The 27,456-nt window shown below is 38.2% G+C and overlaps 1 protein-coding gene across 22 annotated transcripts in view; it reads left to right on the forward strand.

Annotated features, from left to right (window-relative positions):
* The window catches only part of POLK (DNA polymerase kappa), an 88,284-nt gene that overhangs the window by 31,500 nt on the left and 29,328 nt on the right, over positions 1 to 27,456 (forward strand). For all 22 annotated transcript variants that reach the window (XR_012413751.1, XR_012413750.1, XR_012413748.1 and 19 more), the window contains 2 exons: positions 9,883 to 10,002; positions 27,084 to 27,236. Coding sequence is in view for 13 of the 22 variants with exons in the window: in XM_073993626.1 (XP_073849727.1) it covers positions 9,883 to 10,002; positions 27,084 to 27,236 (273 nt within the window). In the remaining 9 variants the exon portion in view is untranslated. The remainder of the gene's footprint in view (positions 1 to 9,882; positions 10,003 to 27,083; positions 27,237 to 27,456) is intronic.

The raw sequence follows: 27,456 nt of genomic DNA on the forward strand, positions 1-27,456 counted from the left end.
ACACATACATACATGGAAGTTGGGGAAGAAATCAAATGTAGCAGGATATTAATTGATGAATCTAGGTCAGGGTATATAGGTGTTCATTGTACTATTTTTTCACCTTTTGCAGTTTTGAAAATTCCAAGATAAAAAGTTAAGGAATTACCATTAATTTTGTTAGCTATGAAAATGTTACTGTGATGAAGTGGGAAAATGGCCTTATTTTTAAATGCATACTGAAATCCTCTGTGGAATGGCTAAGTATCTTGATATTTATAATTTAAAATGTTTCACTTGTAATGAAGCATATACAGTAAAATGTTAACAGCTGTTAAATCTGAGTGATAGTTTTATACGTGTTTATTGTATTCATGTTTTTTCTGCGTTTGAGACTTTTTTGATATTTTCATCATAAAAATGTTCAAAAAGAAGAAAAAGAATAAAACCTATGAATCTAGTTTTTAGGTTAAGAAATAGAATATGTAGGTTACCCTAGATGTCCCTATCTGATCCTCCCTCTCTATTCTCTGCATCCCAGTACAATTTATTAAATAGTCCATCCTTTTCCTACTGACCTGCTGTGCTTTCTCTTCTGTTCCACTGGATCATTTGCCTATGTTTGCATGTATACAGCATGTTTTTTATTATCATGCTTTATAATAAGCCTTGATATCTGCTAGCACAATTTCTTTTTTTTACACTTTGTTCTTTTTCAAGAATATCTTGAGTATTCTTGAAGCTTTGCTTTCATATAAATTTTATGTGATATATATCAAAAATATATAGGTACATATATACTTGGCACATATCACATGATTGCTATATAAAAATACATAGAATAATATATATTCCTCTAGCATATGAGGTGAGTTTATCATAAATGGTATCTTGATTAAATTGGAATTTTCTAATTGTTACTATTCCATAGCAATACAATTTACTTTTTTAAACCTCTTATCAGAAAATTTAAAATATATAGAAAATTACAGAGAATAGTAAAGTAAATCCCCATATAATCATCACCCAGCATCAACAATTACCAACATTTTTGCAAATATAGTTTTATCTATCTTACCCTTCCCCTGCTGATTTTTGGAGGGAGGAGTGGAGTATTTTAAAACAAATTCCAATAAATTTGATGCATTTCTAGAAGTTTACAATTTTCAAAATGGACTCAAGAAGATACAGAGAATCTAAATAGATCTATATAATAAGGAAATAAATTAGTAATTAAAAATCTCCCCATCAAAGAAAAAAGACCAGGCCATTTGGCTTCTCTGGTGAATTTTATTAAATATTTAAAGACGAAATGATACCAATATTCCATAAGCTTTTCTAGACAATAGAGAAGGATGGAACACTTCCCAACTCCTATGAGGCCAGTATCACCCTGATACCAAAGCCAAACACAAGGTTATACATCATTATGAATGCGAAAGTCCTCAACAAAATATTAGAGGATTGATTTAAACAATATATCAAAAAGATTATGCACCATAACCAAATGGCATTTATCTTAGGAAAGCAAGGTTGGTTTAAGATCTAAAAATCGGCCAAGCTCATGCCTATGACCCCAGCGCTTTGGGAGGCTGAGGTGGGTGGATCACCTGAGGTCAGGAGTTCAAGACCAGCGTGACCAATATGGTGAAACCACATCTCTGCTAAAAATTAAAAAATGAGCCAGGCATGGTGGCATATGCCTGTAGTCCCAGCTACTCGGGAGGCTGAGACAGGAGAATTGCTTGAATCCGGGAGGTGGAGGTTGCAGTGAGCCAAGATCATGCCAGTGTACTCCAGCCTGGGCAACAGAGCAAGACTCCTTCTCGGAAAAAGGAAAGAAAAAAAAAGAGACCTGAAAATCAATTAATGTAATACATCATATTAAAATAAAGGGCACAAAACCACACAATCATATTAGTAGACTCAGAAAAAGCATATTTGATAAAATCCCACCACTATTCATGCTAAAAGCTCTTAACAAACTTGAAATAGAAGGGTACTTCCTCAATCTAGTAAAGGACATCTATTTAAAAAAAAACCTACAGTAAACATCATACTTTATGGTGGAAGATTGAACACTTTCTCCCTAAAATTACAAGGCAAGAATGTCCCCTCTCACCTTTTCAACTCAACATAGTCCTAACAGTTCTAACCAGTGCAGTGAGACAATAAAAATAAAGAAAAAGGCCAGGTGCAGTGACTCACACCTGTAATCCCAGCACTTTGGTAGTCCGAGATAGGAGGATCACTTGAGCCCAGGAGTTTGAGACCAGCCTGGGCAACATAGTGAGACCCTGTCTTTAAAAACAAAACAAGGGGGCGGAGCAAGACGGCCAAATAGGAACGGCTCCAGTCTCCAGCTCCCAGCGCGAGCGACACAGAAGACAGGTGATTTCGGCATTTTCAACCAAGGTACTGGGTTCATCTCACTAGGGATTGCCAGCCACCGGTGTAGGTCAGCTGCTGCAGCCCGACCAGCGAGAGCTGAAGCAGGGCGAGGCATCGCCTCACCTGGGAAGCGCAAGGGGGAAAGGAATCCCTTTTCCTAGCCAGGGGAACTGAGACACACAACACCTGGAAAATCGGGTAACTCCCACCCCAATACTGTGCTTTACCAAGGGTCTTAGCAAACGGGCACACCAGGAGACTATATCCCACACTTGGCCGGGAGGGTCCCACGCCCAGGGAGCCTCCCTCATTGCTAGCACAGCAGTCTGCGATCTAACGGCAAGGCAGCAGTGAGGCTGGGGGAGGGGCGCCAGCCATTGCTGAGGCTTAAGTGGGTAAACAAAGCTGCTGGGACGCTGGAACTGGGTGGAGCTCACAGCAGCTCAAGGAGGCCTGTCAGTCTCTGTGGACTCCACCTCTGGGGACAGGGCACAGCTAAACAACAACAACAACAACAACAACAACAAAAGTAGCAGAAACCTCTGCAGATGCAAACGACTCTGTCTGACAGCTTGGAAGTGAGCAGTGGATCTCCCAACACGGAGGCTGAGATCTGAGAACGGACAGACTGCCTGCTCAAGTGGGCCCCTGACCCCTGAGTAGCCTAACTGGGAGACATCCACCACTAGGAGCAGACTGACACCGCACACCTCACACGGTGGAGTACACCCCTGAGAGGAAGCTTCCAAAGCAAGAATCAGACAGGTACACTCGCTGTTCAGCAATATTCTATCTTCTGCAGACTCTGCTGCTGATACCCGGGCAAACAGGGTCTGGAGTGGACCTCAAACAATCTCCAACAGACCTACAGCTGAGGGTCCTGACTGTTAGAAGGAAAACTAACAAACAGGAAGGACACCCACACCAAAACCCCATCAGTACATCACCATCATCAAAGACCAGAGGCAGATAAAACCACAAAGATGGGGAAAAAGCAGGGCAGAAAAGCTGGAAATTCAAAAAATAAGAGCACATCTCCCCCTGGAAAGGAACGCAGCTCATCGCCAGCAATGGATCAAAGCTGGACGGAGAATGACTTTGACGAGATGAGAGAAGAAGGCTTCAGTCCATCAAACTTCTCAGAGCTAAAGGAGGAATTACGTACCCAGCACAAAGAAACTAAAAACCTTGAAAAAAGAGTGGAAGAATTGATAACTAGAATAATCAATGCAGAGAAGGCCATAAATGAACTGACAGAGATGAAAACCATGACACGAGAATTACGTGACAAATGCACAAGTTTCAGTAACCGACTCGATCAACTAGAAGAAAGAGTATCAGTGATTGAGGATCAAATGGATGAAATGAAGCGAGAAGAGAAATCTAAAGAAAAAAGAAGAAAAAGAAATGAACAAAGCCTGCAAGAAGTATGGGATTATGTAAAAAGACCAAATCTACGTCTGATTGGGGTGCCTGAAAGTGAGGGGGGAAATGGAACCAAGTTGGATAACACTCTTCAGGATATCATCCAGGAGAACTTCCCCAACCTAGTAGGGCAGGCCAACATTCAAATTCAGGAAATACAGAGAACGCCACAAAGATACTCCTTGAGAAGAGCAACTGCAAGACACATAGTTGTCAGATTCACCAAAGTTGAAATGAAGGAAAAACTGTTAAGGGCAGCCAGAGAGAAAGGTCGGGTTACCCACAAAGGGAAGCCCATCAGACTAACAGCAGATCTCTCGGCAGAAACTCTCCAAGCCAGAAGAGAGTGGGGGCCAATATTCAACATTCTTAAAGAAAAGAATTTTCAACCCAGAATTTCATATCCAGCCAAACTAAGTTTCATAAGTGAAGGAGAAATAAAATCCTTTACAGATAAGCAAATGCTTAGAGATTTTGTCACCACTAGGCCTGCCTTACAAGAGACCCTGAAGGAAGCACTAAACATGGACAGGAACAACAGGTACCAGCCATTGCAAAAACATGCCAAAATGTAAAGACCATCAAGGCTAGGAAGAAACTGCATCAACTAATGAGCAAAATAACCAGTTAATATCATAATGGCAGGATCAAGTTCACACATAACAATATTAACTTTAAATGTAAATGGACTAAATGCTCCAATTAAAAGACACAGACTGGGAAACTGGATAAAGAGTCAAGACCCATCAGTTTGCTGTATTCAGGAGACCCATCTCACATGCAGAGACATACATAGGCTCAAAATAAAGGGATGGAAGAAGATCTACCAAGCAAATGGAGAACAAAAAAAAGCAGGGGTTGCAATACTAGTCTCTGATAAAACAGACTTTAAACCATCAAAGATCAAAAGAGACAAAGAAGGCCATTACATAATGGTAAAGGGATCAATTCAACAGGAAGAGCTAACTATCCTAAATATATATGCACCCAATACAGGAGCACCCAGATTCATAAAACAAGTCCTTGGAGACTTACAAAGAGACTTAGACTCTCATACAATAATAATGGGAGACTTCAACACCCCACTGTCAACATTAGACGGATCAACAAGACAGAAAATTAACAAGGATATCCAGGAACTGAACTCATCTCTGCACCAAGCGGACCTAATAGACATCTACAGAACTCTCCCCCCCAAATCAACAGAATATACATTCTTCTCAGCACCACTTCACACTCATTCCAAAATAGACTACATAATTGGAAGTAAAGCACTCCTCAGCAAATATACAAGAATGGAAATTATAACAAACTGTCTCTCAGACCACAGTGCAATCAAAATAGAACTCAGGATTTAGAAACTCAATCAAAACCGCTCAACTACATGGAAACTGAATAACCTGCTCCTGAATGACTACTGGGTACATAACGAAATGAAGGCAGAAATAAAGATATTCTTTGAAACCAATGAGAACAAAGATACAACATACCAGAATCTCTGGGACACATTTAAAGCAGTGTGTAGAGGGAAATTTATAGCACTAAATGCCCACAAGAGAAAGCTGGAAAGATCTAAAATTGACACTCTAACATCACAATTAAAAGAACTAGAGAAGCAAGAGCAAACACATTCAAAAGCTAGCAGAAGGCAAGAAATAACTAAGATCAGAGCAGAACTGAAGGAGATAGAGACACAAAAAACCCTTCAAAAAATCAATGAATCCAGGAGTTGGTTTTTTGAAAAGATCAACAAAATTGATAGACCTCTAGCAAGACTAATAAAGAAGAAAAGAGAGAAGAATCAAATAGATACAATAAAAAATGATAAACGGGATATCACCACTGACCCCAGAGAAATACAAACTACCATCAGAGAATACTATAAACACCTCTACACAAATAAACTAGAAAACCTAGAAGAAATGGATAATTTCCTGGACACTTACACTCTCCCAAGACTAAACCAGGAAGAAGCTGAATCCCTGAATAGACCAATAGCAGGCTCTGAAATTGAGGCAATAATTAATAGCCTACCAACCAAAAAAAGTCCAGGACCAGATGGATTCACAGCTGAATTCTACCAGAGGTACAAGGAGGAGCTGGTACCATTCCTTCTGAAACTATTCCAATCAATAGAAAAAGAGAGAATCCTCCCTAACTCACTTTATGAGGCCAACATCATCCTGATACCAAAGCCTGGCAGAGACACAACAAAAAAAGAGAGTTTTAGACCAATATCCCTGATGAACATCGATGCAAAAATCCTCAATAAAATATTGGCAAACCGGATCCAACAGCACATCAAAAAGCTTATCCACCATGATCAAGTGGGCTTCATCCCTGGGATGCAAGGCTGGTTCAGCATACGCAAATCAATAAATGTAATCCAGCATATAAACAGAACCAAAGACAAAAACCACATGATTATGTCAATAGATGCAGAAAATGCCTTTGACAAAATTCAACAGCCCTTCATGCTAAAAACTATCAATAAATTCGGTATTGATGGAACGTATCTCAAAATAATAAGAGCTGTTTATGACAGACCCACAGGCAATATCATACTGAATGGGCAAAAACTGGAAAAATTCCCTTTGAAAACTGGCACAAGACAGGGATGCCCTCTCTCACCACTCCTATTCAACATAGTGTTGGAAGTTCTGGCTAGGGCAATCAGGCAAGAGAAAGAAATCAAGGGTATTCAGTTAGGAAAAGAAGAAGTCAAATTGTCCCTGTTTGCAGATGACATGATTGTATATTTAGAAAACCACATTGTCTCAGCCCAAAATCTCCTTAAGCTGATAAGAAACTTCAGCAAAGTCTCAGGATATAAAATTAATGTGCAAAAATCACAAGCATTCTTATACACCAGTAACAGACAGAGAGCCAAATCATGAATGAACTTCCATTCACAATTGCTTCAAAGAGAATAAAATACCTAGGAATCCAACTTACAAGGGATGTAAAGGACCTCTTCAAGGAGAACTACAAACCACTGCTCAGTGAAATAAAAGAGGACACAAACAAATGGAAGAACATACCATGCTCATGGATAGGAAGAATCAATATTGTGAAAATGGCCATACTGCCCAAGGTAATTTATAGATTCAATGCCATCCCCATCAAGCTACCAATGAAATTCTTCACAGAATTGGAAAAAACTACTTTAAACTTCATATGGAATGAAAAAAGAGCCCACATTGCCAAAACAATCCTAAGTCAAAAGAACAAAGCTGGAGGCATCATACTACCTGACTTCAAACTATACTACAAGGCTACAGTAACCAAAACAGCATGGTACTGGTACCAAAACAGAGATATCGACCAATGGAACAGAACAGAGTCCTCAGAAATAATACCACACATCTACAGCCATCTGATCTTTGACAAACCTGAGAAAAACAAGAAATGGGGAAAGGATTCCCTATTTAATAAATGGTGCTGGGAAAATTGGCTAGCCATAAGTAGAAAGCTGAAACTGGATCCTTTCCTTACTCCTTATACGAAAATTAATTCAAGATGGATTAGAGACTTAAATGTTAGACCTAATACCATAAAAACCCTGGAAGAAAACCTAGGTAATACCATTCAGGACATAGGCATGGGCAAGGACTTCATGTCTAAAACAGCAAAAGCAACGGCAACAAAAGCCAAAATTGACAAATGGGATCTAATTAAACTAAAGAGCTTCTGCACAGCAAAATAAACTACCATCAGAGTGAACAGGCAACCTACAGAATGGGAGAAAATTTTTGCAATCTACTCATCTGACAAAGGGCTAATATCCAGAACCTACAAAGAACTCAAGCAAATTTACAAGAAAAACAACAACCCCATCAAAAAGTGGGCAAAGGATATGAACAGACATTTCTCAGAAGAAAACATTCATACAGCCAACAGACAGATGAAAAAATGCTCATCATCACTCGCCATCAGAGAAATGCAAATCAAAACCACAATGTGATACCATCTCACACCAGTTAGAATGGCAATCATTAAAAAGTCAGGAAACAACAAGTGCTGGAGAGGATGTAGAGAAATAGGAACACTTTTACACTGATGTTGGGATTGCAAACTAGTTCAACCATTATGGAAAACAGTATGGCGATTCCTCAAGGATCTAGAACTAGAAGTACCATATGACCCAGCCATCCCATTACTGAGTATATACCCAAAGGATTATAAATCATGCTGCTATAAAGACACATGCACGCATATGTTTATTGTGGCACTATTCACAATAGCAAAGACTTGGAATCAACCCAAATGTCCATCAGTGACAGACTGGATTAAGAAAATGTGGCACATATACACCATGGAATACTATGCAACCATAAAAAAGGATGAGTTCGTGTCCTTTGTAGGGACATGGATGCAGATGGAAACCATCATTCTCAACAAACTATCGCAAGATCAGAAAACCAAACACCACATGTTCTCACTCATAGGTGGGAACTGAACAATGAGATCACCTGGACTCAGGAAGGGGAACATCAGACACAGGGGCCTATCATGGGGAGGGGGGAGAGGGGAGGGAATTCATTGGGAGTTATACCTGATGTAAATGACAAGTTGATGGGTGCTGACGAGTTGATGGGTGCAGCACGCCAACATGGCACAAGTATACATATGTAACAAACCTGCACGTTATGCACATGTACCCTAGAACTTAAAGTATAATAATAATAATAATAAACCCCTTATACCATACACAAAATTAACTCAAAATAGACTTAAAAAGCCAAAACAATACAACTTTTAGGAGAAAATTTGAGAAAGCCTCTAAGACCTTCAGTTAGGCAGAAATTTAGATGTGATACTAAAAGCACAGTCAATAAAAGAAAGTTGATGAATTGGTCCTCATCAAAATTTAAAATGTTTACGCTTCAAAAGACAGCAATAAAAATAAAAAGGTCAGGTGTGGTGGCTCATGCCTGTAATCCTAACACTTTGGAAGGCTGAGGTGGGAGGATCAGGAGTTTGAGACCATCCTGGGCAACATAATGAGACCTCCCATCTCTTAAAAAAAAAAAAAAAGAAAGAAAAAGATCAGTGTGCCTTGGGTAAAATATTTGTAAAACACATATGTGACAAAAGACTTATATCCAGAATATACAGAAAAGGTCTACAACTCAATAAGACAAGCAACCGAATCAAAAAATGGTCAAAAGATGTGAATAAACATTTAAGTAAAGAAGATATACAAATGGCTCTAGGCACATGAAAAGATGCTCAGTATCATTAGTCATCAGGCAAATACAAATTTAAAAACCACAAAGAGATGCCATTCATACTAGTATTGCTTAGAATAGCTATAATAAGTAAGACACAGTAACAAATGTTGGCAAGGATGTGGAGAAATTGGAACCTTCCTGCATTGCTGATGGGATTATAAAATGGTTCAACCACTTTGGAAAACGGACTGGCATTTCCTCAAAAGGTTGAGTATAGAGGTACCATATGACACAGAAACCCCACTCCTAGGTACATACCTGAGAGAAATGACAACGGATGTCCACATGAAAACTTGTCCACAAATGTTTACGATAGCATTTTTCACTGTAGCCAAAAAGTGAAAATAAGCTAAATGTCTATCAACCAGATAAATGGATGGACACTATGTTCAGTGATGAAATGATGGGCAGTTTTTAAAATTATTTTCTACATTTTCTTTAATGACTTAACATTAAATATTTGAAAATACTTTGTAAGGAGTATTTTTTAATGCAAGAGATAACTGATGACCCAACCCATTAAGGCCTTTTATATGCCCTGTGGATCCTACCTAGGACATACTGTTCTTTTCTGAATGCAAATCTGAATTCATCTCAGAGAGCTTGTACTATGCTAAGTACTGCCTCACAACAATCCTGTAATTTAATTAACTACTAATAAATTCATCTTACAAATAAACTGAGATGTAGAAAGATTAAATAATTTTAGGGTCACCAATCTAGTAAGTAGTAGAGCTAAGTTTTAAATTTAATCTTCTGTTTCCCGAGTATGTGCTCTTAGCCACCAGGTTATACTACAGTGATGCTTTCTTTCAGATATTTTTCTTATGTTTTGTTTTGTTTTCCTCCATAGGGCTCCAGATTTTATGGAAATGAACTCAAGAAAGAAAAGCAGGTCAACCAACGAATTGAAAATATGATGCAACAAAAAGCTGAAATCACCAGCCAACAGCTAAGAAAAGCACAATTACAGGTATTAGTTAAATTGTTAAATAAAGTGGAAGCTGGTAGAATAGTAATTGACAGTTAAAATGTATTATCAAGTCATAACTGAAAACAAGATGAAATGTAAATGTTCAGTATATTGTAAAGCATACATATTCAGCAAATGAACATACTTTTCTGAGTGTTGCTCTGCTCATTTACATAAAGACTCCACACCTAGACATTGTCACCTCTGTTATACAGATGAATAAATGAAGTCTTAATTAGGTTGAGTAACTTGCCCAGCTTGATAGGACAAGTAGTTGGCAAAACGAGGATTTAATCCAAAGCCTGTGTTCTTTTTATTGTATACATACTTCGCAGCTAGAAAAAGGCCACAGGATAAATGTGGCATGTTTCTGCAATACTGATGTTGCAAAATATATTTGAGGAATATGTTAACTAATTAAATTGGAAAGTAACTTAAAACATAACCATGTTATAGTAAAATAAAAAGTCACACTATAGATTAGAATGCCAAATGTACATGAACTTTTAAGATAAAACACAAGACTTCTAAAATCTTGGAAGGTTTTTGCCTTCTCCAGGATCTCGGGAAGTAAATACTCAGTTTCCTCTTCTATTAAAAGTTATTTCAGGAGAAAAGTTTGGGAATATCCAAGTTGCAGGGCACTGTGTGGTAGACTGACAACTCAAAGCAGTCAAATTTCTGATAGTAAAACAAGTCATGGCAAGAGGCGTTTACCCTTTATCAAAATCTGATCCAATGTTAACAAAGCTCTAGTCTATAAGGTAACAGTAAAATTAGATTAATCTAATATGTTACAAAATCCTTCTCTTGTGACAGAGTTCAAAGATCATAAATTTTATGCTTTCTTTACCAAACTATATAATGTGTCATTTTTTGATACATATGCCTTCTCAGAGCACAAGATAATTTTTACATGGTCTTCTATTATGATGAAAGATGATCTATTTGTCATATCATCATTTTTAATGCTTCACAGCATTCCACTGTATGGAGGTACCATAATTTATTTACCATATCCCACCTTGATTTCAGGTTTTTGTTTCATACACAACCCTGTGATTATCCTTCTTACCTTTGTACTCTAGTGCTGTTATTTTGATCAAAGATGGTATCATTTTACATTTTCAGCATGAGAGTATTGATTTTCTCACATAATTGTAAGCCATTAATATTTCCTTATTGTGAGAATTTCCTCTTTTATTCTATTTGTGAGGATATATGCTAAGTTGCTAGCACAAGAAACCAAAAATGTAATATTTTAAATAAGAGCTGCTTTCTTTCTCACATAAGTGAGTAGTTCTAGCTGGTGAGTGACTCTGATTATCATTTAGAGACCCAGGTTCTTTAAATCATGCTGTTCCATCATCCCCTGGTGTTATCCTTACCTGAATTAGCAAAACTGAATTATTTTCCATCCATATTCCATCTCCTGGTTAAGGAAGAAAGAAAGGGAAATAATTGAAGGCAAGTACAGTAATTTGCTATTAAACAAGTGCAAAAGAAGTTGCACACATTACTTCAGCTGACATTATTTGGCAAGAATTTAAGTTACATGGCCACACCTAACTGCAAGAGAAGCTATAACTTTAGCTGGGTGCCCATGTGCCCAGCTGAAAATTCATTACTATGGAAGGAAGGAAGAATGGATTTTGGGATTCAAGTAGCAGCCTGAAGCAATGTTTTTTGCCCACATTTTTAGGGGAGTTTATATCTATCTTGATTTATAGGGTCTTAATATATTAGAGATTTTTTCTTGCCATTTGTTTTGAATATTTTTCCAATATATTATCTTTTAATTTTGCAGTTTTTCCCATATAATTTTTAATATTTATGTAATCAAAGCCAGTGACTTTAAAAAAAATTGTATATATATATATGTATATATCTTCCTTTCACTTCAAAATTTATTTTTTTTAACTTTTAAGTTTGGGGTACATGTGCAGGTTTGTTATATAAGTAAACTGGTGTCATGGGGGTTTGTTGTACAGATTATTTTGTCACCCAGGCATTAAGCCTAGTACTACCCATTAGTTATTCTTCCTGATCCTCTCCCTCCTCCCATGGTCCACCCTCCAGTAGGCCCCAGTGTATGTTGTTCCCCTCTATGTGTCCATGTGGTTTCATGATTTAGCTCCCACTTACAAGTGAGAACATGCCGTATGTGGTTTCTGTTCCTTTGTTAGTTACTAGGGATAATGGCCTCCAGCTCCATCCATGTCCTTGCAAAAGACATGATTTCATTCTTTTTTATTGCCGCACGGTATTCCATGGTGTATATGTATAAAATTTTCTTTATCCAGTCTATCATTGATGAGCATTTAGATTGATTCCGTGTCTTTGCTGTTGTGAATTGTGCTGCAGTGAACAAACACAAGCATGTATAAAAAGACCATATTTTTCAAAGCGGTTTTAGGTTCACAGCAAAATTGAACAAAAGGTACAAAGATATTCCATATACTCCTTTCTCCCCACAGGCATAACCTCCCCCGCTATCATCATCCCCCACCAGAGGGGTACATTTGTTACAGTTGATGAACCTACGTTGACACCACCTTATCACCCAAAGTTGATAGTTTACATTAGGGTTCAATATTGGTGGTGTACATTCTGTGGGTTTCGACAAATGTACAGTGAGGTGCATCCACCATTATAGTATCATAAAGAGTAGTTTCACTGCCCTAAAAAAATACTCGGTGCTCCATCTATTCATCCCTCCCTCCCCCAGTAACCCCTGGCAATCACTGACCTTTTTACTATCTCCATAGTTTTCCCTTTTCTAAATGTCATATATTAGAATCATACAGGATATAGCCTTTTCAGACTGACTGTTTTTACTTATGCAGTGTAAATGCATACATTTACATTTCCTTCATGTCTTTTCATAGCTTAATAGTTCATTTATTTTATGTACTGAATGTTATTCAATTGTCTGGATGTACCACAGACAATTTTTTTTTTTTTTTTTGAGATGGAGTCTCTCTCACTTTGTTGCCCAGGCTGGAGTGCAGTGGTGCAATTTTGGCTCACTGCAACCTCCTCCTCCCAGGTTCAAGCTTTTCTCCTCCCTTGGCCTCCCGAGTAGCTGGGATAACCAGTGCCCACCTCCATGCCTAGCTAATTTTTGCATTTTTTAGTAGAGACAGGGTTTCACCATGTTGGCCAATCTGGTCTCCAACTCCTGGCCTCATGTAATCCGCCCGCCTCAGCCTTCCAAAGTTCTGGGATTACAGGTATGAGCCATACCATAGACAATTGAATAATATTCAGCACATAAAATAAATGAGCTATCAAGCTATTTGTCCATTTACCTACTGAAGGTTACTTTGGTTGCTTCTAAGTTTTGGGAATTATGAATAAAGCTGCTGTAAATATCCATGGCCAGGCTTATGTATGGACATAAGTTTTCAACTCCTTTGGGTAAATACTAAGGAGTGCAATCGCTGGATAATATGGTAAAATTAAATTATGTTTAGCTTTATAAGAAGCTGCCAAACTGTCTTCGAAAATGACCATACCATTTTGTCTTCCCACCAACAATGAATGAGAATTCCTGTTGCTGAATATCATTGCCATCATTTGGTGTTATCACTATTGTGAATTTTGGCTATTCTAATATATGTATAGTGGTATCTCATTGTTGTTTTAATTTGCATTTCCCTGATGACATATGATGTGGAGCATCTTTTCATGTGCTTATTTGCCATCTGTTTATCTTCTTTGTTGAGGTGTCTGTTAAGGTCCTTGACCATTTATAATCAAGTTGTCTGCCTTCTTATTTTTGGTTCTTAAGAGTTCTTTGTGTATTTTGGACAGCAGACCTGTATCAGATATGTCTTTTGCAAATATTGTTTCCCAACCTGTGGCTTTTCTTTTTATTCTATTGACAGTATCTTTCACAGAGCGGAAATTTTTAATTTTAATGAAGTCTAGTTTATCAATTATTTCTTTCATGGATTGTGCCTTTGGTATTGTATCTAAATAGTCATCATTAAATCCAAGTCCATCTATATTTTCTCTTGTGTTATCTTCTAGGAATTTTATAGTTTTGCACTTTACAGTTAGGTCTGTGATTCATTTGAGTTCATTTTTGTGGAGGATATAAGTTCATCTCTTTTTTTTTTTTTTTTTTTTTAACATGTGGATATCCAATTGTTCCAGCACAATTTGTTAAAAAAAAAAAAAACTTTTCTTGCTAGGTGTGGCGGCTCACGCCTGTAATCCCAGCACTTTGGGAGGCCAAGGTGGGAAGATCACTTGAGCCCAGGGGTTCAAGACCAGTCTAGGCAACATAGCAAAACCCTGCTTCTACAAAAAATAGAAAAAAATAACTGGGAGTGGTGGCACAGGCCCATGGTCCTAGCTGTTCGGGAGGCCAAGGTGGGAAGATTGTTTGCGCCTGGGAGGTCGAGGTGGCAGTGAGCCATGATTGCACTCCTGCCTGGGCAACAGCATGAGTCTCCAGAAAAGAAAAAAGAAAAAAAAAAAAGAAACTCTTATCCGTGTTACTGAGTCATTGCTCCTTTTTCAAAGACCAATTGTCTGTATTTATGTGAGTCTATTTCTGGGCTCTGTATTCTGTTTCATTGATCTATTTGTCTGTTCTTTTGCCAATACCACACTATCTTAATTACTGTAACTTTATAGTAAGTCTTGAAGTCAAGTAGTTTCAGTCCTTCAGTTTTGTTCTTGTTCTTCAATATTGTGTTGGCTAATTGGATCTTTTGCCTCACCATATACATTTTAGAATCAGTTTGTTGACATCCACAAAATAAGTTGCTGGGATTTTGACTAGGATTGCATTGAGTGTATAGATGAAGTTGGGAAGAACTGACTGGCATTTGATCATAGAGTCTTCCCCTTCATGAACATGGAATATCTCTCCATTTAAGGATGCTCCTTGGCTTACAATGGAGTTACATTTGGATAAACCCATTATAAAGTTGAAAAATTGTAAGTCAAACCATCATAAGTCTAGATATTCCCTGACTTAATGGTGGGATTATGTCCAGATAAAAACCCTTCATAAAGCTGAAAAATCTTAAGTTGAACCATCATAGGCCAGAGACTGTATTTAGTTCTTCTTTGCTTTTTTTCAGACTTTGTAGTTTTCCTCATGTTGATCTTGTACCTATTTTGTTACATTTGTACCTAAGTATTTCATTTTTGGATGTTTTAATATAAATCGTAATGTGTTTTTTGTTTTGTTTTGTTTTTGAGACTGCCTCTGTCACCCAGGCTGCAGTGCAGTGGGATGACCTCAGCTCACTGCATCCTCCTCTTCCTGGGTTTAAGCGATTCTCTTGCCTCCACTTCCCAAGTAGCTGCGATTACAGGTGCCCACCACCATGCCTAGCTAGTTTTTGTATTTTTGGTTGAGACAGGGTTTCACCATGTTGGCCAGGCTGGTCTTGAACTCCTGAGTTCAAGTGATCCACCCGCCTCAGCCTCTGAAAGTGCTGGGATTACAGGTGTGAGCCACCATGTTTGGCCTCTAATGTGTTTTAAATTTTAAATTTTACTTGTTCATTGGTGGCATATAGGAAAGTGACTGACTTTTGTATATTAACCTTATATCTTGTAACTGATTATTATCACTTACTGGTTCCAGAAACGGTATTCTTATAATGGTTTTTTTGTTTTTTTGTTTTTTTGTTTTTAATTTTTGGTCTTGGTATTGTACTTGGAAGATTATTCCTCACAGCCATGCCTGTGTCTTCTTTTAGTATTTTTTTTATAGCTCTTGGCATACTCATATCTTTAGTCAATTTGGAATTTGTTTTGATGTAAGGTGTGAAGTATGTTTTTCTTAAATGGTGTTATATTTTCCCTACATAGTATTATTTTCCCGAAATGGTGATTCACTTGTCCCAACTCCATTTATTGAATCATGAATCCTTTCTTCACTGAGTTGAAATGAGGCACTTCCAAATAAAAAAATTCTCAATTTTCTTTGATTTATTTCTGGACTGTCTTCTAATAAGTTCAGTCTTTTCTTGTATCAGTAACATACAGTTTTAGTTATTGAACAGCAGGAATATAGTTTAATATTCTCCCTTGTAATGCTTCTTTAAATTTTTTTTTTCTCATGCATGTTTCTTTCAAATAAACTTAGGCATCATTTTATCAAGGTTTTAAAAAAAATCAGTTCTATCCATAATAGTATTATTTTTAAATTGATATTAATCCTTAAGCAATGTACTTTCTGGACGTTTTCATTTTATTGATCTATAACCTACAAATATATTTAACAGTTTTAATGATACAGTATATAAGTGATGCTAACAACTGTTAGCTATTCATACTATTTTTAAAGTTCATATCCTTAAATATACTAATAATCTGAAGGAATAGAAAGTATCTTCCATTGTGTAGCAGAATATAAGATTTTGTTCCAGTGTTGGTTGACTATTTCATCAGAGGCTCTCTGGCATCTTTTGCAACAGGAATGGCAGGAAATGTGTTTTATGTTGATTGTTTAATTGTTTCATTTGTTGAGCTTCCTCCAAAAGAAGTTGTATAAATGGGAGGGGATTGAGGAAGTTTGAATCAAGAAGGCCTGAGAGAACAGAGTTGTTTCCATAGGAAATGTGTTTCTATTTTAGAGTCTTAAAATTTCCAAGTACTTAATTTTATTATGTGTGATATGATAGTATGAACTATTGCTAGTTGAGCTGAGGTAAGCAACTTCTACAGGCATGAACCCCCAGGGTGTTCAGAACCTCTCTTAAGTATACTTCACCCTTTCTCAACCTCAGTGGACTTCTTAAAGGCACAATCTTTTTTTTTTCTTTTTTGTAACTGACAAATTGTTGTATAAGAACATCGGTTCGTAAATCAAGTAGACAAATGTTCATGTTACATTGCATGACAGCTATACAGCAAATCAGTGCATTTTGACCATTTTCGCAATTTATTGATTTGGGTTTTTTTTTTTTTTTTAAGAGACAGGATCTCTCTCTGTCACCCAGGCTGGAGTGCAGTGGTGCCATCATGGCTCACTACAACCTCCAACTACTGGGCTCAAACAATCCTCCTGCCTCAGCCTCCCAAGTAGGTGGGACTATAGGTGTACACTTTCATGCCCAGTTAATTTTTTAAATTTTTTGTAGAGACGGGATCTCGCTATGTTGCCCAGGCTAGTCTCAAACTCCTGGCCTCAAGCTACCCTTCCACTTAAGCGTCCCAAAGGGGTTACAGGCATGAGTCACTGGGGCTGGCCAACAATTGATTTTATTAACTCAAATTTATTCAATAGTCTTGGGGAAATACTAACTTAAGAAAACAACAACAACAACAAAAACCACATTATTTCTGAGTCTCTCAATGTAATAGAAATGGGGGATTTTTAAAGAAAATAAGACATAATATGGATAGAAAATACACCATTACAGTTCAATTTGAGTGTATTTCAACATTACAGACTTTAAAAAATCTATTGTAGGGAAGCATCATAACATAATCAAAAACAGACTTCAGAGTAACTTGGTTTCACTGTTTAGTGCTAACATTTACTAGCTGTATGACTTAGGGCAAATTACTTACTCTTACTGAGCTTTAGTTTCATCTATAAAATGGGAACAATAATTATGATCTCAGAATTACGACCAGTAAATGATTTAACTTAGAAAGCACTTAGCATATTATATGACACATATACTCAATAAATGTAACTTCTACTTTTATAATTATAGATAATTAAGCCCTTATTGTATCCCTAGATAGGTGCATTATATGGGTGTGTCTTTTAATTCTTTCAATAACCTATTGAGGTTGGTTTAGTACCACTTTACAAATAAGGAAAGTAAGCATGAAAGGGGTTAAATTGCTCCCTGTCCTGTAACTAATGTAGTTAAATTGCAGTGCTAGGACCCAAACCAAACCTGTTATTCTGTTTTTTGTTTCTTTAAAAGAATCTATTATTATTATTATACTTTAAGTTCTGGGATACATGTGTAGAATGTGCAGGTTTGTTACATAGGTATACATGTGCCGTGGTGGTCTGCTGCACCCATCAACCCATCATCTACATTAGGTATTTCTACTAATGCTATCCCTTCCCTTGTCCCCCACCCCACAACGGGCCTTGACGTGTGATATTCCCCTCCCTGTGCCCATATGTTCTCATTGTTCAACTCCTATTTATGAGTGAGAACATGCAGTGTTTGGTTTTCTGTTCCTGTGTGTGTTTGCTGAGAATGATGCTTTCCAGCTTCATCCATGTCCCTGCAAAGGACATGAATTCATTTTTTATGGCTGCATAGTATTCCGTGGTATATATGTGCCACATTTTCTTTATCCAGTCTGTCACTGATGGGCATTTGGGTTGGTTCCAAGTCTGATATTGTGAATAGTGCTGTAATAAACATACATGTACATGTGTCTTTATTAGTAGAATGATTTATAATCCTTTGGGTATCTACCCAGTAATGGCATTACTGGGTCAAATGGTATTTCTGGTTCTAGATCCTTGAGGAATTGCCACACTGTCTTCCACAATGGTTGAACTAATTTACACTCACACCAACAGTGTAAACGCGTTCCTATTTCTCCACATCCTCTCCGCATCTGTTGTTTCCTGACTTTTTAATGATCACCATTCTAGCTGGCATGAGATGGTATCTCATTGTGGTTTTGATTTGCATTTCTCTAATGACCATTGATGATGTGCTTTTTTGTTTGTTGGCTACATAAAGGTCTTCTTTTGAAAAGTGTCTGTTCATATCCTTTGCCCACTTTTGATGGGGTTGTTTTTCTCTTGTAGATTTGTTTAAGTTCCTTGTAGATTCTGGATATTAGCTCTCTGTCACATGGATAGATTGCAAAAATTCTCTCCCATTCTGTAGGTTGCCTGTTCACTCTGCTGATAGTTTCTTTTGCTGTGTAGAAGCTCTTTAGTTTAATTAGATTCCATTTGTCAAATTTGGCTTTTGTTGCAATTGCTTTCAGTGTTTTAGTCATGAAGTCTTTGCCCATGCCTGTGTCCTGAATGGTATTGCCTAAGTTTTCCTCCAGGGTTTTTATGGTTTTAGGTCTTATATTTAAGTCTTTAATCTATCTTGAGTTAATTTTTGTATAAGGTGTAAGGAAGGGGTCCAGTTTCAGTTTTCTGCATATGACTAGCCAGTTTTCCCAACACCATTTATTAAATAGAGAATCCTTTCCCCATTGTTTGTTTTTGTCAGGTTTGTCAAAGATCAAATGGTTGTAGATGTGTGGTGTTATTTCTGAGGCCTCTGTTCTGTTTCATTGGTCTATATATCTGTTTTGTTACCTGTACCATGCTGTTTTGGTTACTATAGCCTTGTGGTATAGTTTGAAGCCAGGTAGCATGACGGCTTCAGCTTTGTTCTTTTTGCTTAGGATTGTCTTGGCTATACAAGCTCTTTTTTTGGTTCTATATGAAATTTAAAGTATTTTTTTCTAACTCTGTGAAGAAAGTCAGTGGTACCTTAATGGGAATAGCATTGAATCTATAAATTACTTTGGGCAGTATGGCCATTTTTACCATATTGATTCTTCCTATCCATGAGCATAGAATGTTTTTCCATTTGTTTGTGTCCTCTCTTATTTGCTTGAGCAGTGGTTTGTAGCTCTCCTTGAAGAGGTCCTTCACATCCCTTGTAAGTTGTATTCCTAGGTATTTTATTTATTCTCTTTGTAGCAATCGTGAATGAGAGTTCACTCATGGTTTGGCTCTCTGTTTGTCTATTGGTGTATAGGAAAGTTTGTGATTTTTGCACATTGATTTTGTATCCTGAGACTTTGCTGAAGTTGCTTAGCAGCTTAAGGAGATTTTGGGCTGAGACAGTGGGGTTATCTAAATATACAATCATGTTATCTGCAAACAGAGATAATTTGACTCCCTGTCTTCCTAATTGAATACTCTTTATTTCTTTCTCTTGCCTGGTTGCCCTGGCCAGAACTTCCAATACTGTGTTGAATAGGAGTGGTGAGAGAGGACGTCCTTGTCTAGTGCTGATTTTCAGAGGGAATGCTTCCAGCTTTTGTCCATTCAGTATGATATTGGCTGTGGGTTTGTCATAAATAGTTCTTATTTTGAGATACCTTCCATCGATACCTAGTTTAGTGAGAGTTTTTAGCATGAAGGGATGTTGAATTTTTTCGAAGGCCTTTTCTGCATCTATTGAGATAATCATGCGGTTTTTGTCTTTGGTTCTGTTTATGTGATGGATTTCATTTATTGAATTGCATGTGTTGAACCACCCTTGCATCCCAGGGATGAAGCTGACTTGATTGTGGTGGTTAAGCTTTTTAATGTACTGCTGGATTCGGTTTGCCAGTATTTTATTGAGGATTTTCACATTGATGTTTGTTCATCAGGGATATTGGCTTGAAATTTTTTTGTTGTTGTGTGTCTCTCAGGTTTTTTTGGTATCAGGATGATGCTGGCCTCATAAATGAGTTAGGGAGGAGTCTGTCTTTTTCTGTTGTTTGGAATAGTTTTAGAAGGAGTGGTACCAGCTCCTCTTTGAACCTCTAGTAGAATTCAGCTGTGAATTTTTGTACAGATGGGGTTTCTCCGTGTTGATCAGGCTGGTCTTGAACTCCCGACCACAGGTGATCTGCCCACTTCAGCCTCCCAAAGTGCTGGGATTTCACACGTGAGCCACCATGCCTGGCTGTGAATCTGTCTGGTCCTGGACTTTTTTGGTTCATAGTCTGGCTAGCAGTCTGCCTATTTTGTTTATCTTTTCAAAAAACTAGCTCCTGAACTCACTGATTATTTTAAGAGATTTTTGTGTCTCTATCTCCTTCAGTTCTGCTGTGATCTCAGTTATTTCTTGTCTTCTGCTAGCTTTTGAATTTGTTTGCTCTTGCTTTTCTAGTTATTTTAATTGTATTGTTAGGGTGTCAATTTTAGGTCATTCCTGTGTTCTCCTGTGGCCATTTAGTGCTATAAATTTACCTCTAAACACTGCTTTAGCTGTGTCCTGGAGATTCTGGTACGTTGTGTCTTTGTTATCTTTGATTTCAAAGAACTTACTTATTTCTGCCTTAATTTCGTGTTTATCCAGGAGTCATTCAGGAGCAGATTGTTCAGTTTCCATGTAGTTGTGCTATTCTGAGAGAGTTTCTTAATCCTGAGTTCTAATTTGATTGCATTGTGGTCTGAGAGACTGTTATGATTTCCGTTCTTTTGCATTTGCTGAGGAGTGTTTTACTTCCAATAATGTGGTCAATTTTAGAATAATTGTGATGTGGTGCTGAGAAGAATGTATATTATGTTGATTTGGGTGGAAAGTTCTGTAGATATCTATTAGGTCTGCTTGGTCCAGAGCTTAGTTCAAGTCCTGAATATCCTTGTTAATTTTCTGTCTCAATGGTCTGTCTAATATTGTCAGTGGAGTGTTAAAGTCTCCCACTGTTATTGTGTGGGAGTCTAAGTCTCTTTGTAGGTCTCTGAGAACTTGCTTTATGAATCTGGGTGGTATTGTATTGGGTACATATATGTTTAGGATAGTTAGCTCTTCTTGTTGCATCGATCCCTTTACCATTATGTAATGCCCTTCTTTGTCTCTTTTCATCTTTGTTGGTTTAAAATCTGTTTTATCAGAGAATCAGAGACTGGGATTGCAATGCCTGCCTTCCTCCTCCTCTTCTTCTTCTTCTTCTTCCTTCTTCCTTCTTCCTTCTTCCTTCTTCCTTCTTCCTCCTCCTCCTCCTCCTCATCCTCCTCCTCCTCCTTCTTCTTCTTCTTCTTCTTCTTCTTCTTTCTTCTTCTTCCTTCTTCCTCCTCCTCCTCCTCCTCCTCCTTCTTCTTCTTCTTTCTTCTTTCTTCTTCTTCCTTCTTCCTTCTTCCTTCTTCCTTCTTCCTTCTTTCTTTCTTCTTTCTTCTTTCTTCTTTCTTCTTTCTTCTTTCTTCTTTCTTCTTTCTTCTTTCTTCTTTCTTCTTCTTCTTCTTCTTCTTCTTCTTCTTCTTCTTCTTCTTCTTCTTCTTCTTCTTCTTCTTCTTCTCCTCCTCCTCCTCCTCCTCCTCCTCCTCCTCCTCCTCCTCCTCCTCTTCTTCCTCCTATTTGCTTGGTAAATCTTCCTCCATCTCTTTATTTTGAGCCTATGTGTGTCTCTGCATGTGGGATGGGTCTCCTGAATAGAGCACACTGATGGGTCTTGACTCTTTATCCAATTTGCCAGTCTTTGTCTTTTAATTGGGGCATTTATTTTGATCCTGTCATTATGATGCTAACTGGTTATTTTGCCCATTAGTTGATACAGGTTCTTCAAGTGTCAGTGGTCTTTACATTTTGGTATGCTTTTGCAGTGACTGGTATCAGTTTTTCCTTTCCATATTTAGTGCTTCCTTCAGGAGCTCTTGTAAGGCAGGCCTGGTGCTTGTCTGTAAAGAATTGTGTTTCTTCTTCACTTATAAAGCTTAGTTTGGCTGGATATGAAATTCTGGGTTGAAAATTCTTTAAGAATGTTGAATGTTGGCCCCCACTCTCTTCTGGCTTGTAGGGTTTCTGTAAAGAGATCTGCTGTTATTCTGATGGGCTTCTCTTTGTAACCCGACCTTTGTCTCTGGCCTACCCTTAACATTTTTTCCTTCATTTCAACCTTGGTGAATCTGATGATTATGTGTCTTGGGGTTGCTCTTCTCAAGGAGTATCTTTGCGGTTTTCTTTTGAATGTTGGCCTGTCTTGCTAGGTTGGGGAAGTTCTCCTGGATAATATCCTGAAGAGTGTTTTCCAACTTCGTTCCATTCTCCCCATCACTTTCAGGTACACCAATCAAATGTAGGTTTGGTCTTTTCACATAGTCCCATATTTCTTGAGGCTTTGTTCGTTCTTTTTATGCTTTTTCTCTAATCTTGTCTTCACACTGTATTTCATTAAATTGATCTTCAATCTCTGATACCGTTTCTTTCGCTCATCAATTCAGCTATTGATACTTGTGTATGCTTCTCGAAGTTTTTGTGCTGTGTTTTTCAGCTCTATCAGGTCATTTATATTCTTCTCAAAACTGGTTATTCTAGTTAGCAGTTCCTGTAACCTTTTATCAAGGTTCTTAGCTTCCTTGCATTGGGTTAGAACATGCTCCTTTAGCTCGGAGGACTCTGTTATTACCCACCTTCTGAAGCCTACTTCTGTCAATTTGTCAAACTCATTCTCCATCCAGTTTTATTTCCTTGCTGGCATGGAGTTGTGATCCTTTGGAGGAAAAGATATGTTCTGTTTTTTGGAATTTTCAGCCTTTTTGCACTGTTTTTTCCTCGTCTTTGTGGATTTATCCACCTTTAGTCTTCGATGTTGGTAACCTTTGGATGGGGCTTTTGCGTAGTCATCCTCTTTGTTGATGTTGATGCTGTTGCTTTCTGTTTTTTAGTTTTCCTTCTAGCAGGACCCTCTTCTGAAGTTCTGCTGGAGTTTGCTGGAGGTCTACTCCAGACCCTGTTTGCCTGGGTGTCACCAGCAGAGGCTGCAGAACAGCAAAGATTGCTACCTGTTCCTTCCTCTGGAAGCTTTGTCCCAGAGGGGTACCACCAGATGCCAGCTGGACCTCTCCTGTATGAGGTGTCTGTTGACCCCTACCATCAGGAAGCATTGGAATCAGGGACCCACTTGAGGAGGCAGTCTGTTCCTTAGCAGAGCTTGAGCGCTCTGCTGGGCAATCTGCTGCTGTCTTCAGAACCAGCAGGCAGGAACGTTTAAGTCTGCTGAAACTGCGCCACAGCTGCCCCTTTCCCCAGGTGCTCTGTCCCAGGGAGATGGGAATTTTATCAATAAGCCCCTGACGGGTTGCTGCCTTTCTTTCAGAGATGCCCTGCCCAGAGAGGAGGAATCTAGAAAGGCAGTCAGGCTACAGTGGCCTTGCCAAGCTGTGGTGGGTTCCACCCAGTTCGAACTTCCCGCTGGCTTTGTTTACGCTGTGAGGGGAAAACCTCCTACACAAGCCTCAGTAATGGCAGATGCTCCTCCCTTCACCAAGCTGGAGCATCCCAGGTCGACTTCAGTCTGCTGTGCCAGCAGCGAGAATTTCAAGCCAGTGGATCTTAGCTTGCTGGGCTCTGTGGGCATGGGATCCACTGAGCTAGACCACTCGGCTCCCTGGCTTCAGCCCCGTTTCCTGGGGAATGAACAGTTCTCTCTCTCTGGCGTTCCAGCACCACTGGGGTATGAAAGAAATCTCCTGCAGCTAGCTCAGTGTCTGCCCAAATGGCCACCCAGTTTTGTGCTTGAAACCCAGGGCCCTGGTTGTGTAGGCACCCAGTGGAATCTCCTGGTCTCCAGGTTGTGAAGACAGTGGGAAAAGCGTAATATCTAGGCCGGATAGCACCATCCCTCACTAACAGCACAGTCCCTCATGGTTTCCCTTGGCTAGGGGAGGGAGTTCCCAGACCCCTCATGGTTCCTGGGTGGGTCAACATCCCACCTTGCTTCTCCTAACCTTTCTTGGCCTGCATCCACTTTCTAATCAGTCCCAATAAGATGAGCCGAATACCTCAGGTGGAAATGCAGAAATCACCCACCTTCTGCCTTGGTCTCACTGGGAGCTGCAGACAGGAACTGTTCCTATTCGACCATCTTGCCCGGGAATCCCAAAAGCCGTTACTCTTAACCAGTGTGACACACACTAGTTTTGAGCAGTAGCAAAAAGAACAATGTACGTGTTGGAGACTCAGATAAGAACTTGAAAGTCATTGGAAAATGGAAGAAAGGACAATATGAATGGGGATTTCAGTTGAAGAAACTTTTAAAAGCAGTAGTGGCATGCATCTGGTTGATGTAGAAAGAGAAGAGTTCAGACAAAGGTGACTAATGAGAGATAGTAAAAGGAAAGTAGAATGTATGAGTCATGCAGTGGGGAGATTTCCTTTTGGCAACTACTCTTGCTTTAAGCACACAAAAAAAGAGAATAGCTTGCTGAAGACATTTTTATAGCATTAATATATGAGTCTGAGGAGAATTTTTTCCCATTTGACTTGCTTTCTATTCATCATCTTTTTCTTTTCTAGATGATTCCATGTCAAGGTATTTCAGATGCCACTTTCTTATTCTCATGTGACTGTTATATCTTAGGTATATTTTCTGGATTAAAATAGAGTAGTTTTTAGTTTACATTTGTTTTTATTAATCTCCATAATTTGTTTACATGTGGTCATGATGCTATTCTCTGGTTCAGAATTGAGGTACTAAAAGAAGTAGGTTTTAATTAGCATGTTAAATTATAGTAATGTTGAAAGGTTCCATTTATTACGTATGGGATTTTACTGTAGGAAGTTAGTCTTCTTCAAGATTTTTCTACTAGTACTGCTTTCACTTTTTAAACCAACTTTAATATACTGCTGTAAATTCATAATTTTTCTCCTTCTAGTCTCCCCTCCCCATCTCTCTTGTGAGAAAATAATTTGAAGTCAGATAAGGTCTTTCTTCTGAAGGAACTGACAATTTAGTATCTAACACAATAATGCCATGCAAGAGCAGGGAAACAAGGAATATTAAATTCTGTGGCACAGAGGACAGACATTCTATTAAGATACCAAGATATATTTCAGCTGATCCTTGAAGGCTTGTGACAGAGCTCGGAAAGGCAATGTAGACAGAGGAACAGCCTGAGGAAGGCATAGAGCAACCCAGGTCATTCAGTGAGCTGTAGCCTAAACAAGGGGGAGCCTTCTACAGATTTCACTGTACCTCCTGGAGACAAACATGAGTCAGGGTGATTGCTTCTAAAAGAGGAGTTATAGGTTTAACCTGCGACTAGTGTGCAGCTGGTGTCTCTATAACACTAAGAAGGAAGGACATAAAAAATGTTCTGCAGAATGGAGGCAAAGCTGGAGTCCAACATGAGGGAAAAAACATATACACCTATAGCTCTCCACCTTTGAGAAAACTTGCTAGAGGGAACTCCACATGACAGAAGTTATTTCCATTCCATAGATCACCCCAGTTGCTCATTGCTGGCTGTTTTTCTCTCAGTTTTTGATGTTTTATTATGCAGCTATCCATTGATCCTTTTAGTGATAGATGCATTTATTGAACTTGTGCCATGTACCAGGTACTGTTCTATGTTCTGTATGTTTTCCAGCTTATTTAATAGCTTTCTTCTCTTACGATTTTACTTTAATGGTCTTGGTAACTTCCCTGTGTTGCATAGATCACAGCTATTACACAGCCACCCCCAGCTGCAGGGTAAGCTGGGTAAGTGAGTATTTAGCCTTTCTTGCCTTGATAGTAGAGGCCGGCCACAAAAATGGAAGTTAGAAATGAGTATGTCTGCTACATAATCACTTTTCTTACTTGCTTCCTTTGTTTAGTCTATCCTCTTTCATTTCTTTCTTGTAAATCTAACTCTTTTTCTCTGAAGAAACTAAAATTCTTTAAAGATTAAGGATCTTCACTATTATATTTGACATATAAAAGTTCATGAAGAATAAATTACAGCTTGGGTTTTAAATTTTACTTGTATAGATTAACATCAAATTTTAGCATTATAAAAGCAATTCTACAGAGGGAACATTTACATTATGCTTCAGTATCTTCAGTTGTACCTTACTGTTCAGCATAAACATCATATGCCAAAGAGGTATAATCTTTTGTTGTATATTTCCTTTGTTGATTTTTAAAGACATTATTATTATGAATCAAATGGCAGTTGTTTATTTTACCTACATTGAAGCTTTTAGTTATAGTGAATTGAACTCCAAATTTATAAAGCAGTAGAATCATTTAATAAAATCAGTTGGATTAGCTCATTCATTCATTAAATATTAAGTTCCTGTTATGTGCCTGAGGGTATGGAGAGATGAAGGAGTTGGTAGGGAATGATATTTGAGGATAGGCTGTCTCTATGAAAATAAAAGCAATTACCAATTTTAATTTAAAAATAAAATATACATAGATAAACACTTATAAATAGTAATAAAATATAAACCCGTAAACACTCATGAACAACAAAATACACACCCATAAAAGTAAATGGATGGGTGGATGGATGGATGGATGAATGGGTGTGTGGACAGAGACTGATAGACACTTAATAAATTAAGATTAATGTTGTAGTTAATGGTGTTTCAATATTATGTTGTCTAAAAGTATGTTAACTTCTTTAAAAAATTAAGGTTGACAGATTTGCAATGGAATTAGAACAGAGCCGAAATTTGAGCAATACCATAGTGCACATTGACATGGATGCTTTCTATGCAGCTGTAGAAATGAGGGACAATCCAGAATTGAAGGATAAACCTATTGCTGTAGGATCAATGAGTATGCTGGTAAGTAAAGATCAAACACAAAAAGGAAATTTTATAACATATTCAAGTAAGCTTTACTGTTTCACGAAGGGGGAATTCTTTATTGAGGTCTACCAGTTTGCTGAGTATTTTTCTGGGTGCCTTATATATGACTCAATTACTGAATCCTTTCAACATACTTTAAGGCAGGGGACTCCTGCCCCTGGTTCACAGATTGGTATTGGTCCATGGCCTGTTGGAA

The sequence above is a fragment of the Macaca fascicularis genome, chromosome 6 (genome assembly GCF_037993035.2).
Source record: "Macaca fascicularis isolate 582-1 chromosome 6, T2T-MFA8v1.1".
Taxonomy (NCBI): domain Eukaryota; kingdom Metazoa; phylum Chordata; class Mammalia; order Primates; family Cercopithecidae; genus Macaca; species Macaca fascicularis.